Source organism: Conger conger, chromosome 8, assembly GCF_963514075.1.
Source record: "Conger conger chromosome 8, fConCon1.1, whole genome shotgun sequence".
Lineage (NCBI taxonomy): Eukaryota > Metazoa > Chordata > Actinopteri > Anguilliformes > Congridae > Conger > Conger conger.
Window position 1 is genome coordinate 45,689,539 of NC_083767.1, and position 17,642 is coordinate 45,707,180.

Consider the following 17,642-nt stretch of genomic DNA (forward strand, 5'->3'; position numbering starts at 1 on the left):
TGCAACTGGGTAATTTACATACACTTCTTACGGGTCTTCACAGGAGCTGGCAACCAAGTATCTCGTTTGACCGAGTCAACTTCACTGAAAATGTCTTTCCAGTATTGCTTGACATATTTACATCTCGTCCAGAAAATGTTCTATAACATATTTGTATGGGGGGGGGGGTACGTATTTCATTTTAGTCATACTGCTTTCTTGATCATGTTATATATACACGAGCAAATAAACTATATGATTTCTGATAATCAAAAGAATTAAATTATGTTCTTCGTAATTATTGAATTATTCAAGTGATGGTGTCACAATTGGATGTCAATGTGCCTACCCGCTGAACACTGCTCCAGTCCTTTGCTTGATTCTTTCTGAAACCGTCACAAAAGGATATTAAGTGAAAGGAAAAAATGAGAGGAGGAAACGAAAACAGAAGAAAGTTTTCAGAACTCCTCAGTTAATATTGTATGGTTGCTAATTTGGTAGCGATCACTGATTGTCAGGTTATGCCACTTGAGGGCACCATCTCTCTTTCCAGCAGATATTTCGCAGACTTCCTGAGAAAGACGCGCCCCCATGAATGTAAGTTCCGCTTTCATTGGGCACTGCAGCTCCGAATCATGGACCAGAGTGGTAAGGAGGGAATAACCATTTTGTTGATATTCTGAAAGAGAATGATAAATATGTTGAATGTCATATCAGTAATTTCTACGGTGCAGGATATATATGTTTTATATAACGCCAAACGTTCCTTCATGATGTTGATTCCTTGGTAATGAACTTAATTCCCACTTCTAAGAAGCTTTTGAGTTGCGGCCTGTTAGCGTCTCAAAGCTAACACAATTAGCTATCTGGCTCTTGCACATTAGGGTATTTTACTGTTTTATCTGCATATTATTATTAGCTAAGTTAGCTAGATACTAAATCTTGACTAACGTCTTGAAATCACAAATAATATAGTTCTAACGATAATCTGTTAAACGTTAGTATGTTGCTAGCAAGTCTAATAAACGCATATAGGAAGCGGTTAGCTAGTCAACGTTATAACACTTTGCGGGAGTCGCTGCGAATGGCAGTTAGCTCGTCTAGCTAACAAGTTGGTTGCGGTAATTCGCCTAGTTGGCTAACGTTAGCTACCCAATGTTTGATGGTTAGCTAGTAACTATGCTAACCAGCCTTGATAATTGACGGCGTTACCTGGGATAAATACTCGTGCACGTCAAAGAAACTGAGAAGGACACAAAACACGATGCCTAGCTAGCTAGAGCTATATTGCGAAGCTAATTTAATCTTAGCAACAAGTTAGCTAACAATTCCAGTTTTCCGGCTAAGATTCAAAACAAGAGCTGTATAGGCGTGAAATGGTTTTGTAACACTGTCCGGAAATGTTTGCTACGGAGTTAGTCTTTTTCTAGTTTCAGTGTAAAATATCGTAAACAACCTATGTAATCTATCCTGACCTGTGGAATCCATTACAAAACCCCGAAAAATCTCAGCGAACACCCAACTTGTCAGCACTAACCAATAGTTCCTGAAGGACAAGTACTGGTATATTATATAGCTATGAGACATGCCATAAAACAATTCTCATAATATAGAAGTCACCTAACTTATTGTATGAATGATACATCACAAAGCAATGGTCTTCCCTGTTTGCAGATAATGATTTGCAGGGCACGGACGGCTCGGGGAGTTTGGGGGGTCCTGATGTCCGTAGAAGGATCCCCATCAAGCTCATCTCCAAACAGGTCATCCGGAGCAAGCCTGTCGTTCGGCCGCAGCGAGCAATGAACCGGCTGCCTTCCAAATCACAGACTGGGGATGAAGGTCTGCTGAATTTGTTTGCGGTCATAACAAGTCATAATTTCTATGATTCTCTACACAAAATGCATATTCCTGACAACGTTTCTAAGTGACAATTAATAGAACTTGGTAAATAATTGTATATAAACTTCATCTCCGTTTAAACATGAAAAATAAGATGGTATAAACTATTATTTCTCAAACCATGCTTCTGACTCCTGTCAGTTGTATCAGAGAGTTACCATGGAAACATTGCAGTAATTCTCAGGCCGGGATCAGCTTGTAGTGACTTTTGTACTACAGTTTATAATTGGACCACTTCCTGTGTTCCAGAGAATTTTGGTTTCAAACAGGAGGAGAGGTTTGAGTGCAAGTCTGGGGATGCTTTTGGCAGTCAACGGAGATTTCCTCAGCAGATGTTCTGGGATTATAAGGTTTGATTTATTTGAACTCCCCTTAGCCCTTCCCAAGGGTAATGATAATTAAAGTGCCTAGCTTGGCTTTTATTATGGCATTACTTCATATTGAGAGTTTGAAATTATGTAGTTGAATGTATAAGCATTATTTCCTCAGCTGAACTTGCTTGGAGAAAAGGATGACACTCCGGTGCATTTCTGTGACAAGTGCGGACTGCCTATAAAGATATATGGGCGAATGGTATGACAAAGCTTTCTTCAATATGTATGTGTTGTCCTCCTCGTTCTGTGTTAAGTTTATGTTCCCAGAGGAGTTTGCCCAGTCAATCAGAAACTGTGTGTTATGAACCTGGCAATATGCTTAATTCTTCAAAGGCATACTGTAGTCAAATTGGCCAGAACGGCATATATATGTCTGGAAACCAGCACCAATTTTTGATTCCGTCATTATGACCTCAAACTTTATATTTGCAGTGGGAGCAACATGTATTCTTTATTGTAGACCAACTGCAAATATGAAGATTGCTCTCTTACCTTCCTCTTACATTTTTGTGGGGTTTTTTTTTTGCACAAACTACAGCTTCACATTGTCATCATGTTGATTATTACTTTATTGCTACAGATGGCTCAAGGTGGTGACCATGCTCTGTTCTCTCCACAGATCCCCTGCAAACATGTGTTCTGCTACGATTGTGCTGTTCTGTACGAGAAAAAATGTGACAAGATGTGCCCTGGGTAAGGATTATTTTCCTCTTCTCCTGTATATAGCTCCTGTATTATCATTATCCTGTTGGTCTGTAGCTCCTCTCTCTTCTATGCATGTAGGCCTTCCTGGCCAGTTTTTCACCTTTTTAAATTTGTTCAAGGTTACTGTGTAGTAGGTTGACATATTGCACCAAAGTTGAAATCATTTACCATTGTCAGCTAGCCTGTTCTTCACTATTGACATCAGGCAGGCCTACATGGGATGGCTCCTCCCTGGATTTTTTTTTTAAACCTCATTAGCTGGTTTTGGTGGGTTCTGGCTCTATCATTTTGTGTTGTATTTGTTACAGTGTCTGCAAATGCACTATATGTCAAATTGATTGTTATTCACATTGTTGCTGTCGCCGTTATGTTTGAAGGTATCTAAAATCTTAAGAAAATAAGCTTATTATCTTCTGAGTGAAATGAATGCTTAAGAGAGTGTTTTACACTTTGGCTGTGCATGCAGTTAGCATATTCCATACCGTGAACTGTGATGGTGCCATTGTATTGAAGAAGAGGCGTATAGGATTAACAGTATAGGGCATACTAAATGTCCAGCAAAACTTTGAAAGGGATGGTACCTTTTCAAATGTATGATTATGTAGTTCAGACAGTTTCATTTTTCACTCGCTCAAATTACTGTACAATTTAATGTTAGGCTGTTTTTATAAATGAAATTGTATTTTGTACCAGGGAAGGGCGTTTAAGTACTCCAAGAATTATCTCTTTATAACTGCTCTGACTGAAACATACTCTTGATATGGGAAGTTTCAGTGCTCAGGGTCCTTGATTTAATTAAAATAGAATTACATAATTTTTATTGCTGTGCAGCCTGCAAATTATTTTTGATGTTTCTATGCACAATAAGCTTTAATATAGGGTAGAACAGGTTTGGTCTTAAACTTCAGTATAATAGTGAAATAGCTAGTGGTATCGCGCCTTACTGACTAATTCTAGTCTGTTTGCTGTTGCCGAGTACCACACTAGTGCGCCTAGTATCCCGTCACTGAAGCCCTGGTGTATGGGCTGTTAATGAAGTGAGTGTTTGCTGTCGCTGGCTCCATTTCTCTTACTAAATCTCAAGCACAGTGTGTCCCTGTACAGCTGCACTGACCCGGTCCAGCGCATCGAGCAGTGCCTACGTGGCTCCCTCTTCATGTGCAGCATGGTGCAGGGCTGCAAGCGCACCTACCTGTCCCAGAGAGACCTGCAGGCCCACATCAACCACCGCCACATGCGCGCGGGCAAGCCCGCGGCCAGCCGGCCTGACGGCCTGCACCTGCCCCCCGCCCCCGACCTGCCCGAGCGCTTCCTCCTGCCCCCGGACAAGCACCGCCTGCCCCCCCCTCCGCACCTGCCCAAATCGCACATCCTGCTGCCTCCCCCGCTGCAGCATGCGGGTCACGACCCCTACGGCCAGCCGCCCCCGCACGATGACCTCCGCCCCGCCCAGGCCCCGCCCTCGTCCTCCTCCGACCTGGGGCCGTCCCGCTCCCTCGCACAGGAGACCTTCCGCATCGCCACGGTGACCACGCGCAAGCACAGCAACCTCATCACCGTGCCCATCCAGGACGACTCCAGCTCCGCCTCCTCCAGGGAGCCCCTCCCTCAGCCGGGCCCCGGCCCTGCCCCTCCCCACCACCACCCGGGGGACTACCCCGGCCAGCCTGTCGTGACCCACCCACACCACATGATGGCGCCACAACAGCACTATGGCCCGCCCCCTCCCCCTCCTCCCCCAATCAACCACCCCATGCAGCACCCCCCCCAGGGCTCAGGGACCCCCCATATGGTGTATAACCAGGCCCCTCCCCCTATGTCCTCTGCCCCGCCCCCCATTACTCCACCCCCTGGACACATCATTAACCAGATGCCCCCCTATATGAACCACCCCCCACCTGGGCCCCCACCCCAGCATGGAGGCCCTCCTGTCAATGCCCCCCCACCGCACCACTACAACCCCAACTCCATGCAGCAGTTCTCCGAGGACCAAGGAACGCTCAGCCCCCCCTTCAACCAACCGGGGGGCCTGAGCCCTGGGATATGGCCGGCCCCCCGGGGGCCCCCTCCCCCCCGAATGCAGGGCCCCCCTCCGCAGGGCCAGATGCCTGGACCCCACCACCCTGATCAGTCCCGGTATAGACCATATTACCAGTAGATATTACCTTATCAGAGTGAATGGTGTGAAACTGCCCCACCGCTTACTGGATTGAATAATGTACAGCATTTTGTTTTTTGAGTGTCGGATTGAAGTCTTTGTATGAAGTGCCAGGCTTCTGCCCTCTCTCTGTAATGCGTAAGACTAAGGTGAACTTAACATGGAAAAGGACACGGGATTGCTTTTAGGGGTTTCCCCTCCCTTTCACGGGGTAGATTATGGTTCAAACATTGGTGTTCATTCCTAGAAGAGTCTGTTTCTGTCAGACAAGCATTTATCACCTTCAGTGTTAGGTTTTCTCTCCATCCTGTGCTCAGGATAGAATTCCACCAGTTTTGTTCCCCCTCCCCTGCCTCAATAAATTTTTAAAAAGTTTAAAAATGAAAATGTTCTCATTCCATTTTTGTAACAGTGGTGATTATGGTTGTCTCTTAACATGAATGGACAAATGTGAGGTTCATTGTGAACTGTGTGCGAGTGCAATTGTGGACCCAGGAAGTGCTCCCTCCCAAGGTCTTCCGTTAGCTCTGTAAATTCATTGTTCCATACAAGGTGATGGCAGCACAAATGACCTTTGGACATTTTTAACATTACAGCTTTGGACATGTATTCCAGACATCAGGATTATAATTAAAACATAAAAGGCAAGAAAGCCATTTTATGTAATCGTGTCAGGGTGAAGACTGTCAATGATTCATCGACACACAAGGACACTTCTTTTTTTTTTCTTTTACACGAACCGCGGGTTATTGAAGCATGCCACCTTTATGAGATGTATTATCACCATTGCCCATCTCTTGCCAGTCTCATCATATGATCATGTCAGTTTGATTGTGCAATCCTGGCTTGAGATCCCCATTTATATCTAACTCAGCTGGTGGTTGTTAGAGCGCTGAACGACTGATGTTTCCCTTGGTGGTTGGGATCTCGGTCGACAGATTTGTTTTTATTTTTATACCATGTATGTCACTTTGTAAACCTGATCATGAACACCTACATTGTCTGCAACCAATCTTGGTATAGTAAATTACTTAAATTCAGATTTTTATAATGTACTAAATGTTTATTTTGAAACATTTAGAAAAGCAAACTTTTTACAAAATTAAAAGCAATATTTATTCAGTAACATTGTGCAAAAGGTTTTCTTTTGACAGTTTTGTAAAGTAAATATAAACATTTTGAGTCCAAGCACATAAACAAGAAGAAAAAAAAGGGAAAGAAAATCAATAAAATAGGAAAAATGTGTTAAGTACGTATTTTGTACTTAATCTTCTGTTTAACATGTAATTAACATTAAGAACCATCTCCGTATGTGTTCACTGTTCAAAAAAAAGTGGTAGTGCAACATGGCACGTGGCCACTGGGGATGAAATACCCAGAAACCTGCTCATCTTCTGGATCCTCATTCCTCTTCCAAACCCTTTCGTTGCAACCACAGCCACAGGAAGTTGGTCCTGCCCGTACAGGATGTGGACAGCGGCCGTCCTTTCTACAATCTGCTCTCTGTGTCCTGTGGACAACAGGAAATGCCTCCATTTTGCTTTAAGCCTGTCGGGCGATTCTGAATCTTTGGTATGAACTGCATAAGATAGTGACTCAGCAGAGATCTACAGCCCTGATGTGCAATGGCCTTCAATGGACCACGTGTGATATGAATCCTGTATGTAAGCACATGGACTAGTGTTTGATTTGGCCCCAGGGGTGGGAAAGGAGGACCATATGTTTCTAGATTTCATTTACTTCATTCTGTTCATAGTTTAAAAAATAAGCTCTATTCCTGCTACATTTCTTGATAAACTCAGCCTTGACAGCTATAGATGACTTGCATCTGAACGAAAAATGTTTGGCCTACGCTGTAAGTAACTTCCCGTTGCTGCATACATCTGCTTGAGCCAGGGTAGAAAATGAAAACCTGCATACACACTGTCCCTCCTGTTACCCACCTCTGGATTATGCTGGGTTTTTTTGTTGTTTTTTGGCGCTGGAACTTACCCCTTTGTCCCTGCTCCTCAAGCAGGGCATACTGTTCCTGTAGAGGTGATTCTGGAAAAAATCCTGAAAGACATCAAGCTTATGGTCAAGAGAGGACCTAAAATATGTCCCAGGGTTCTCAAGTCTTTACTTAGCCTTGACCTTTGTTGAACAAAACTAATCTGTTAAGGATATACAATAATCTTGATAATCGATCAAATTTTTTTGGTTTTGAGAGATCATTCGCATAGTTGCATAGGGTCACCATGAACACTATGTTAGGTGTGGTTTTACGTCCTTTAAGATTTCCATGGAATGTAGTTTGGCAGTCTTTTCTACAGTTTTTTTTTTTTTTTTTTTTTGCCTGCTGTTCAAAAATTTGGGGAATGCCAGTTTGACCTGTCAAGTCACCAGTGTGTCACCCATATACATTGCAGTTGATGTGAGTGAACTTCTCCAGTGCTGTAGTCATCACAATGCAGGCTGCACAAGCTGCCACTGATTGGAGGGCAGCCACATCTGAAGTACTCGAGCAGGTAGACTGTTGAAGCCTGTCGCATTGACGGAACTATTGCAGTGGTAACCAGAGGAACCCTGGCTTAAATTCACACTACCCCAGGTTGGATAAAGCCAACGGTGTTGCTAGGTTAGCACAGTTTCCTGCAGGTTAGGATTTTATCCTTACCATAAATTTTGGTGCTTGTTTAGAGTGAAAATAAACATCTTCACAAAGAATGAACAAGTCAGTTGACGACCAATAATAAAGGAGGCAATAAGAGCAGACCTTTGCATGTGAAAGAAGATGTTGGTGGTTCCTGTGTTACCTTGTCATATATCAGCCTTCCCTCTGATTGGTCTGGGTGTTTCTCTAGAATATGCAGCACGGCATCATGGAGAGTGAGGAAGAAGATGGACGTCTTGATCTCGTCGTCAAAGAACTTGCAGCTGTGCAGCTTCTCCAGGATGTACACTGTAGTTAGTTGTGATGGTTCAGAGAAACTAACGTCATGCACTCAGTCATAATGAATGACTGCATTTAGGAACATTTATCAAAGTACTGCAGGGCCATTGAGCTCTTACTGCCTGTAACATTTGGTATAAAAGGAATGCCTATGGAAAAATCTTATGTTAAATTGTGTCCTCAAGCACTCAAACCACCTCTTAAATATAGTGATGCTGCTTTGGAAAATTGAGTTGAGTTGAGCAAATTTCATGCAAGGATACAATTTTTGAATCCCTGGTGCTCAGTGACGTCAACTAAATAAATAAACAACATTTTTATACAGCTGAATTCTCTATATTTGGATCATACACCAGGAACTTTTATTGTATTACTTGTATGAGAGATTACTCATAAATTGTTATTACTAAGTCCATCCCCTATTTCAGACACACTTGACAGCATTGGCAAACTTACCATCACATGCTACAATGTAGACCGCCACATCCACTCGGATGAACTCTTTCAATATCTACCAAAACAAAGGGTTCAGAGAGACAAAATACATTTTATTTAACCAGTGGCATGGTGAGGGACAGGCAGCAATGGAAGCAAATGGAGCTCTCGCAATTCGGTATCGCAATAGACAATATTCAAGATAAAATGTTAACAAATATACCATAGGATTCATCATTATATGAGCCAGTGGAGAATATAAGATTTACAAGATGCTCTCGGACAAAGTTGGTCAATACCGTTTTGAGGCCCTTCAGTGCAGAGATGTCAAGGAACGAGACTGCCGCAAAGTCCAGGATCACGCTGTGGATGTCAACCTTGGGGACGCAGATGTTGGCAGGAAGTTCAGCGTTCCAGTTGACCTGGATGGGAAGGTTCTTGAAGTCAATAGGCTGATCCAGTTCCTCCATGTTGCTCTCATCCTCCGACTCCTCTAAAGGAGCTGAGCCTGTGTGCAGCAGTCCTTTCTGTAGCAAGAGAATGCACAGGGTGGTGAGGAAGGAAGGTGTGGAATAACTTGGGGTAAGAACGTAAAAAAGGTCACAGTTGGGGTGGTGACAGCCACAGCACGAGACTCGCCTCCGTTATCTGCAGCTCCCCATTCTTCAGGAGCTTCTTGATCTTCCGCAGGGCCTTGTTCCTCTTCCGCAGTATTCGCAGGGGGTTAAATCCTACCTGAAACAAAGCCATCGAGTATTAAATCTCTGGAATAGACTAGAGAGCGAAAAGCTACCAATGAATCTTGGTCATCGACTTGATTGGTCATGGCAATGGCAATTGTCATCCACTACAGGTTGTTTGCTATTGCTGAGCTTTTTTGCACTTTTTTGTCTTTCTCCTAAAAATGTATTTAACAGTCGATTTTGGCACACCATGTTTTGGCTCTGATAAATTTATTCTGATATTTCAGCCTCACGATGGTCTGATTTACAAACTCCGACACTTATTTGGTAATACAGATTTGAGAGAGAGCAGCAACAGACACCAAATCCACACCACACCTAGAATCACCTTTTGACATTTTGATAGCTTTCTTGTGCATGATCTAATGATGCAAAGACACACAGCTGGCCAGGAAACAGCTAAACAGTTCCAATAACTTTTGCCCTAAAATGGGGATTACCCAATACGGATGTAAATACCCTCAAAAAGTTTGCTGGAGACAGAGCCAAAACAACAAAACTTGTGTCAGATGGTCCCAATACTTTTGAGAGTGACTATACTGTATTGGGGCAAAAGTAACTCCACCCCAAGAGTGGAGTGGAGTAATACCACCTGAAACAATTTTGAGTGTTAAACTCTGTTTGACAGTACTGCAACTATCTACTGACAAATGTTCTGGCAAACTGGATCAGATACAATACCACATTTGATCACTGCAATCAAAGTTTTTTTCTGTTCAGATACCTGACTAAAAGCCCACATAAATTGACCAGCACACAAGGAGACTAGAAATAAAACAACATTATGAGGGTGTGTGTTACTATAGCAGCGCAGTTAAAAGATAGGATGAGCATAAATGGTAATATAAAATGTTATATTGGCACCACCTCTTCATTTATGATATCCTTTGAAAACTTGGTAAACATTTACTGTACATGCTCATTCTCTAAAATCTAAATGCTACATTTTTATTTAATGTAAAGTCTATTGCCATGTACAGCTCTGAGTATATACATACAGATTCAATCAATTTTCCCTTGAAGAACTCAATGTTGGCAAAGAAGATTGGTGCAGGAATTCTGAAGATCTTCACTCCTTCTGGTTCATAAACCTGAAATTCAGAGAACAGGTTTTAGAGGGAGCAGTTTGGCCAGGTACGACTGGACAAGGAAGCACTAACATAAACATGAATATTAGAGTACTGTTGATTTGAATTCTAATTCACTCTCTGACCTTTCCTATTTTGTGAGATCTTTGGGTTTGTTTTTCAGTTTGACATACAGATAAATGTTGCATCCTTCTGAGGACCAAGGAGTTTCTTGGCAGACTTACATTAAGGTAATCCTTGCGGTCTTTATAGATATCCGTTCCCTTTATGTTGGCCAGGACACAACAGCGATTACTGAAAAATAATTGCAGCACAAATTATGTCACTGTAGGCATTCCCATTTACGTTTCTCAACTCAAAATGGAGTTCATGATTTTGGGATTTCGAAGGGTTTGGCTCAGTATTATGCTCAGCTTCTACTACTGTCAAATGGTTGAGTTGCCCAACTGTGAGCAAAGCCATGTACCCAGGGTCTAAGTCCATGCAAGCCACTGATACAAATTCATACTCACAACTGAGTCCTGATAACTACAGTGAGTAGCTCTACCCCCACACCTGCAGCCAGACCCAGGTCCAGCCCCAACAGGACGGCGAGGATACAGGTAGCAATCCACACCACCTGGGCAAACGTCAGAAAGGGGCACGCCACAGGGGCAACCATGGATGTTACCATCATGGCCAGCACTCTAGTTTTCCGCAAAATTAGACTCACTGAGTCTTGTGAAAAGATGAAGCATCTCAGACCAGCTCCAGTGGTCGGGAGTCTTGGCCTCAAAAAATTACCATGGTCAGGCCTACTCTTTCGTTTCATGGACAATTGAAAAGAAAAAAAATAGAACACCCACACAGTCAGGCCGGTCCTTCCGCCAAAGGTAAGGGATCTCTCGAAACTGCATCAGCATCCCCTTCAGATTGACAACGACCAGTGCCCCCAGCACTGACTGTCAACAAAGGTCAGAGGTCAACCATAGCTACCTTACTCAAGTCACAGTTCTGTTTAAAATTTTGCAACAGAAAAATCTATGAGGGTTAATTTAACATGATGTGAGAATTTTATTTCACCTTGGGCAGTGGCTCTAGTAAGAACCCAATCCACATGGTAACAATCATTGCCATCATCGCGGAGATTAATCCAGCAACCTGGAATTGTAAAATAAGTTAATGATTCACAGTCTTTTTTTGTTTGATAGGTTTTTTGGCTTCTGTATTGTAAGGAAATCAACTATCAGGTCAGACTTGATTTTTCTTTCTTCGTCACTAACACACATAAAATATGTATCTTTAAATCTTACGACACACTGTAAATTTCCAAGCAATGGTCCATGCCATCATTTATCCCTTTGCCTAGTTTGAATTCATCTCCATTTCCTTTTGTATTCAGTCCAGCTGATAGGTGAGATGAGATAGGTGACAATAATACACAAAAGAGGGTTGTATTACATCCACAGGCTGTGGCTGGGGACCCACTGATGTGTTGAAAGAGAGGTATGTAGGTCAGGAGATATACAGTATGTTAATAATTAAGGCAGTATAATACATGCTTTCCATTGACATCCACTGACATTCACATCAGGTTAAATAGTGAACAGCATGGGTACTCATATCTGGCCCTCAAATTTCACTCCTGACTCTTAGGTAAAGGGAGGGTGGAAAACCTGTTGTTCTCAGCCCTTGTGGAACGTGATTTGAGTACAGGATTCACTACACTAGTTACCATGCAGTTGTACTGACATAGTAGGTTATAATTATAATTATAATTTAGGTACACCTGAGCAGATAGGGAAGCTTCACCTGGGTTTTGCCTCCAGTGCTTTCCTGCACAGCACTCCTGGAGAGAGCTGTGCTCGCTGCAAACGACCTGAAGGAAGCTCCAAAGATATTGCTCACTCCGAAAGCAATAAGCTCCTGGGGGGAGTAAACCAGGCCAGTGAAATTATGATTTTGAATAATGATATGAGAAGGCCATGAAAGAATGCAGCCTTTTTAATAGGTTCCCTTTATTGTGGTTTTATATAAGTTAATCCCCTTGTTATATGACTCTATGGTATGAAAGTACAACTGTCATCACAAACATTTACTACTTGCATATCTGACTACATTTCAGATCTGAGAGCAACCTGTGAACCCTGAACTTTATAGTGACACAATTTTTAAAAATTGATTTCTCATATATTGTACTGAATAGGTTTTTCCTGCCACACAAGCAAATGGCATGTAGAAACTGTTTATATTAAACTTTATATTAAAATAATGGCATTAATAGCTGAGGTTGAGGCTTTCTAAATACATAAGCACTGAATCATTCAACATTCCTTGTACCCTTGTTTGGTTTCTATCATTCACCAAACATGGGGTCATATTTGTTTGTGACTCACCTGGTTTCCGTCAATGATGTAGTCGTGTTTGATAGAGTAGACCTTTGCTACAGAAAAAGCCACAGCAAAGCCAACAATCGCCATGGGAAAGGCCTCCACTGCGCTCATTTGTAGCACCTCACTATTGGGAGCCATTGGTGCCTCATAACTGCAAAATAATTCACCTAAGTCACAAATATACTGCTTACATGAGCACTGATGGTGCAAACACACATGTACCATTTGCTTACCCCGATTGCATTTGACCTAGAACCTCTACACCAAACTTTTCTTCAAAATTGAATCCGTAGGAAAGTCCGCAAACAACAATAGTCTGAAAAAGAGTTTACAAATATTTCCATTAAGTGTAAAGGTTTTCAGTCGGATATTGACTTCTTGTGACATCTCAAGCTAACTTGTTGCAGTCATCAATAATGATAGCAAATACAATAGGTTCTCTTCTCCGATAATTACTGAGAACAATGAGTTATGAGTCAACTGTAAAATAAGATACTAAATAACAGTCTTCTGTGGGGCTCAGTCATGTTCAGCTGAAGCTGAATACTTACCACAATGACCTCTATGGGGATGGGCACAGGGAGCTTGGCCTTGAACTTGTCATTGAGTTCCTTTACGACGAACACCACCAAAATTATGATGATGGAAATCACCAGGTCAGCAATGTTGGTGTCCGTGATTTGACTAAATATCTGCTCCAGGTTCTATAGATTAACATTGTGACATAGATCAGAAAAATAAACTGGCAAGTATTACATAAGGAGCAAAAGAGTAGAAATGACTCGTGTGACACATCCCAGTCACATTAGGTTGACATTCAAAGTTTTTAGATTGTTTGATCACATATAGTGAAAGGCTAAAAATGGTCATGGTGCAGCAACATAAAATGTGCTGTTGTTCTGAAACCAAACTCACACAGATGATGGCGAGAGGTCCATTTGGGCACTTCACTGGGAGCGCCAACACAAACTTCAGCTGTGACACCAGGATGTGGATTGCAGCTGCTGTGGTGAACCCAGAAATCAGTGTGTCCGACAGGTACATCACAATGAACCCCACCTGGAGCACCCCCATAGCCAACTGAGACAGACAGGGGAACATTATACATGTTACACTCAGTTGAGAGACAGACATGGGAACATTATTCATGTTACTCTCAGCTGCGAGATGGACAGAGAAACAATATTCATGTTACACTTGGCTGAGAGATGGACATGGGAACATTATTCATGTTACACTCAGCTGAGAAACAGGTAGGAGAACATTATTTATGTTACACTTGGCTGAGAGATGGAGAGAGGAGCATCATTACTATTACACTCAACCAAGCAATAGAAAGAAGAAGATTGCCCAGGTTACACCAAGCTAGGAGACCCAGGCACAGACTGTCAGATAGGGGACTACTGCCTTATTTTGTACTCTGAGTCAGTCATAATTCTGAACATAAGATCGGCTGTTGCCCGTCCAGCTGTGTTATACCTGAAATACTCCCATGAGGAAAGTGACAGAAGCTGCCACCACAACCCTCTGCTGCTCAAGGGACAGCCCCTCAAAGCCTGGGATGGTGATGGTGGTGGTGATGTTGGCCTCGGGACTCTCACCCGGTACTATTCGAGTCACTACTGTACCCACCATCAGACTTAGAACAGGGAAAGAACCTGCAAAGGAAGGCCTGTGTTACAAAAACAAAAACAAAATGCAAAACACGTTCTAATACCATTAGATTCTGTGGTCTGTTTTCAGGGGAGAGAGGCTTGCCACATAAAACATCTCACAGATTCACCACAAACAAACTGCCATTCCATTGCAGCATTTATAGAGATACCCCTCTATAACATTAACACATTTACATGCAAAATGCAAACTGATAATGAAGTAAATTGGTAATGTTCATATTTCATATTTGTTTATCTGTGGCTGTAAGACCTGTGCTTACCCACTGAGATGTGTCTGGAGGTGCCGAGGAAGAAGTAGACCAGCACTGGGAAGAAGGCTGTGAACAGCCCATAGGAAGCAGGAAGCTCGGCCAGCAGGGAGAATGCAAGGCCTTAGTATTTAAACAGACAATAATAACATTATAATTCAAACACTACAAAACTATTTCAGGTTCCCAGGAACACTCTACCTGTGCTTCACTAATGTTTAATAAGATTGTACATTTACTTGTTGACCCTTTCTGGGTTTTTTTGAAGCCAACTATGAAAAGCAAACCGAAGAATTCTCATGTAATCCTATGGTTTGGTTTTTAAAATAGGTTACATTAAGTTGGATTGAAAAAGACAGCCTTACTGTTTCTCTTATTCCACATCAATTTTATGTACACAGCTACATACCAATTCCATTTGGCCATGAATGGAATTGTGCTGCTTGTGCTTTTTGTGACAATAACTATTAAATATTCATTTATTTATTTACATATTATTTTATAGAAAATATTCCCATTCATTAACACTGATGAAACATTCAGAATCTGAACAACACACTTGCAGCTGATGTGACAATCAGCCACTTACCACCACAGATACAGACCATTTCTCTAGCAAAGCTTCTAACAGGCAAAATTTTGGCAAGGTGAGTAACGTGAGCAACATCAATATGGGTTTACCTAGTTTTCCTTTCTAGTCGAAAATATGTTTTTTGTGACATTTTATGATTAACATTTTTTTTTAATCTGGTTAAATACTCTACAAATATACAAGTACACTCAAATGTAACCTATTCCTAGTATTGTTCAGTTGGGTCCATGTGCCAGTTGTTTACCTTGAAGAACGGCAACGAGTCCAGTGCTGACTCCAGACAACATGTCACTCAGAAGCCACTCTTTGATGCGATAGATTCTCATCCATCCAATGAAAGGAAACAGGGAAAGAGCAGCATTCTTTGCTCGCTTAGAATCACAGCTGAAAGACAGAATACAGCCGAAATGCATCTTTACTCTTTGGGAATAATATCAACCGAAAGAGCAAACCATTAATTTCACACAATGAGGTACCAAGCTGCATACTACATAATTTTGTCATACAAAGTGGATGTCAAAGCAGAAAGACCACCTCGCAAACTACACATTGTCAAACCGTTTCATTTCCCTTATCTTTTATAGCAGTGGCCTGAAACGCATTGTCACGGAGGGCCGTATGTATGCAGGTTTTCATTCCAACCAATTAATGGTGCCTTAATTGAGTCCAATTACACATTCAGCTATATGCATTTAACTGCATTAAAACACCGAAAATAAGCAACAGTTGTTATTTAGCCAACACAGATAACACATTTACATCACTTTATATACATAATGTGAAAATATACAACCCTAAATCAGCAAATAACGTAACTAATTATATAATCAAGGTCTGAGGCTGGAATAAAAGCCAGCATACACACGCCACTCCATGGCACTTAGTTTGAGACCACTGTTTTAGAGGATTTGAGACAGTTCTTACGTAAGGTACTCCTTCACGTGATCCAGCTGGCTCTTATGGTGCCTGGCGATCTTTTGGTATTGGTTAACAAAAGCATCCTCGGAGTAAACTGGCCTACTGACAGCATACTGATTTGCTAAAGGTTGCATCATCGTAAGCCAGTCTTTCGCAGCTTGTGTTGAGGAAGATGTTCACTGGAGCTGAGCACAGATAGATAATGGGCAGAGTGTATCACTTGTTAGAGTTATTGCATGGGCATAGGGCAGGGCTGCCCAACCCTATTCCTGAAGATCTGCTATCCTGTAGCTTTTTCCCCCTATCCTAACAAAGCATACGTCATTCAACAGCTAGAGATCTCACTGAGATGCTAATTGGTAGAATCCAAATTAGGGTTGAAGTGTAAACCTGCAGGACGGTAGATTTCCAAGAACAGGGATGGGCAGCCTTTGCACAGGGCTTTTAGTCAGGTAACTGCAGTGTTTCACATAGAAAATTCATACAGTAAGACTTTCAATTTCACTCCTTTTGTTTTGCATGCAAGACTTCCTCTGGCCTAAGGCGAGCATTGCTGTGCCAAATGGCCATTATGTCATGTCATGTTATGCTGTTATGTTATGTTATGTTAACTCTGGTCTAGCAGTATATCAGTCCATACTGGTTTGCTGAAGGCTGCTGGTATTGTAATGTATTACAATGATTAATTAACTGGCTTTGTAACCTAAAGGTTGCAGGTTCAACTCCTAAACACTTAACCTCCATTGCTTCAGTATATCCAGCTGTTTAAGTGGATTCTATGCAAAAACTGTATACGTTGTTCTGGATGAGATTGTCTCCTTAATGTAATGCTTATTGTGGATTGATTCCTACATCCCATTTTCATATTTTAAAGCAGCTGTCAGTTTGTTTGCATTTTATTTTACCTGCATTGCATTTTTGGACATGTTACATCCACTTGCATGGTTCTGGCATTACCCTGAGCATGGTTTTTTTGAAGTGTGCGAGATTATTTAAAATATTTCAAATAGGCTATCGTTGAAATAGTTATTTAAACACAGGAGAAATGTATTACCTGGTGAGAATGAAGTTCTGATGCTTCCTTGTAGTAGCTACTCCATACTGAATTACCATCTGAGGACTGGGAATCTCCAAAATGTCTCCATCCATGACATTTATTCAGGAAAGTCACTTTTTGACAGTAGAAACCAAAGTGAAAAAAAAGAATAAAAAGAATATGCTTTTTTTTCCCAAGATTGACCCAGGGTGGCTGATAACAAGCAAGTCATGTAACCAGGTATATGGTCTTTCTCCAGGGTGCTATGTCGTGATTTATATTCATGTTTCTATTTGTATAAGCGTAGCCTATATATAGTATTTTACTTATTGCCACTTCGTCTGCCAGTCACCTCCTGCTTCACACTTTGTTTGGTCCACTCAACTGCTAGTGCTAATAATGTTAAATGACACGTAAGAGAATTGACTTCAAATCGTGCTGTTAATGTCCGTAGGCCTATAGACGATTTCTAAAAGTAGCCGAC

At 41.8% G+C, this 17,642-nt stretch overlaps 2 protein-coding genes across 3 annotated transcripts; one reads left to right on the forward strand and one right to left on the reverse strand.

The window, feature by feature from the left end:
* The first annotated feature begins 507 nt into the window (after positions 1 to 507).
* Positions 508 to 5,505, forward strand: cbll1 (Cbl proto-oncogene-like 1, E3 ubiquitin protein ligase). 2 transcript variants are annotated; one of them, XM_061251767.1, is made up of 6 exons: positions 508 to 627; positions 1,654 to 1,821; positions 2,131 to 2,231; positions 2,371 to 2,454; positions 2,875 to 2,948; positions 4,050 to 5,505. In XM_061251767.1, the coding sequence occupies exons 1-6, from the start codon at positions 615 to 617 to the stop codon at positions 5,116 to 5,118; spliced, it is 1,509 nt and encodes a 502-aa protein (XP_061107751.1). In that variant the 5' UTR covers positions 508 to 614; the 3' UTR covers positions 5,119 to 5,505. The 2 variants fall into 2 exon arrangements, with proteins under 2 accessions (XP_061107751.1, XP_061107752.1); XM_061251768.1 differs by having other exon boundaries at positions 4,065 to 5,505.
* A 1,058-nt stretch (positions 5,506 to 6,563) lies between these two features.
* Positions 6,564 to 17,262, reverse strand: LOC133135077 (chloride anion exchanger-like). Its single transcript, XM_061251835.1, has 21 exons — positions 17,177 to 17,262; positions 16,129 to 16,307; positions 15,449 to 15,588; positions 14,625 to 14,735; positions 14,168 to 14,346; positions 13,595 to 13,768; positions 13,240 to 13,383; positions 12,922 to 13,004; positions 12,692 to 12,839; positions 12,108 to 12,221; positions 11,379 to 11,456; positions 11,162 to 11,257; positions 10,829 to 10,935; positions 10,541 to 10,610; positions 10,227 to 10,319; positions 9,125 to 9,220; positions 8,785 to 9,012; positions 8,507 to 8,561; positions 7,914 to 8,059; positions 7,111 to 7,173; positions 6,564 to 6,628 (listed from the first exon to the last, which is right to left on the reverse strand). The coding sequence occupies exons 2-21, from the start codon at positions 16,257 to 16,259 to the stop codon at positions 6,608 to 6,610; spliced, it is 2,277 nt and encodes a 758-aa protein (XP_061107819.1). The 5' UTR covers positions 16,260 to 16,307; positions 17,177 to 17,262; the 3' UTR covers positions 6,564 to 6,607.
* Between the last annotated feature and the right edge of the window lie 380 nt (positions 17,263 to 17,642).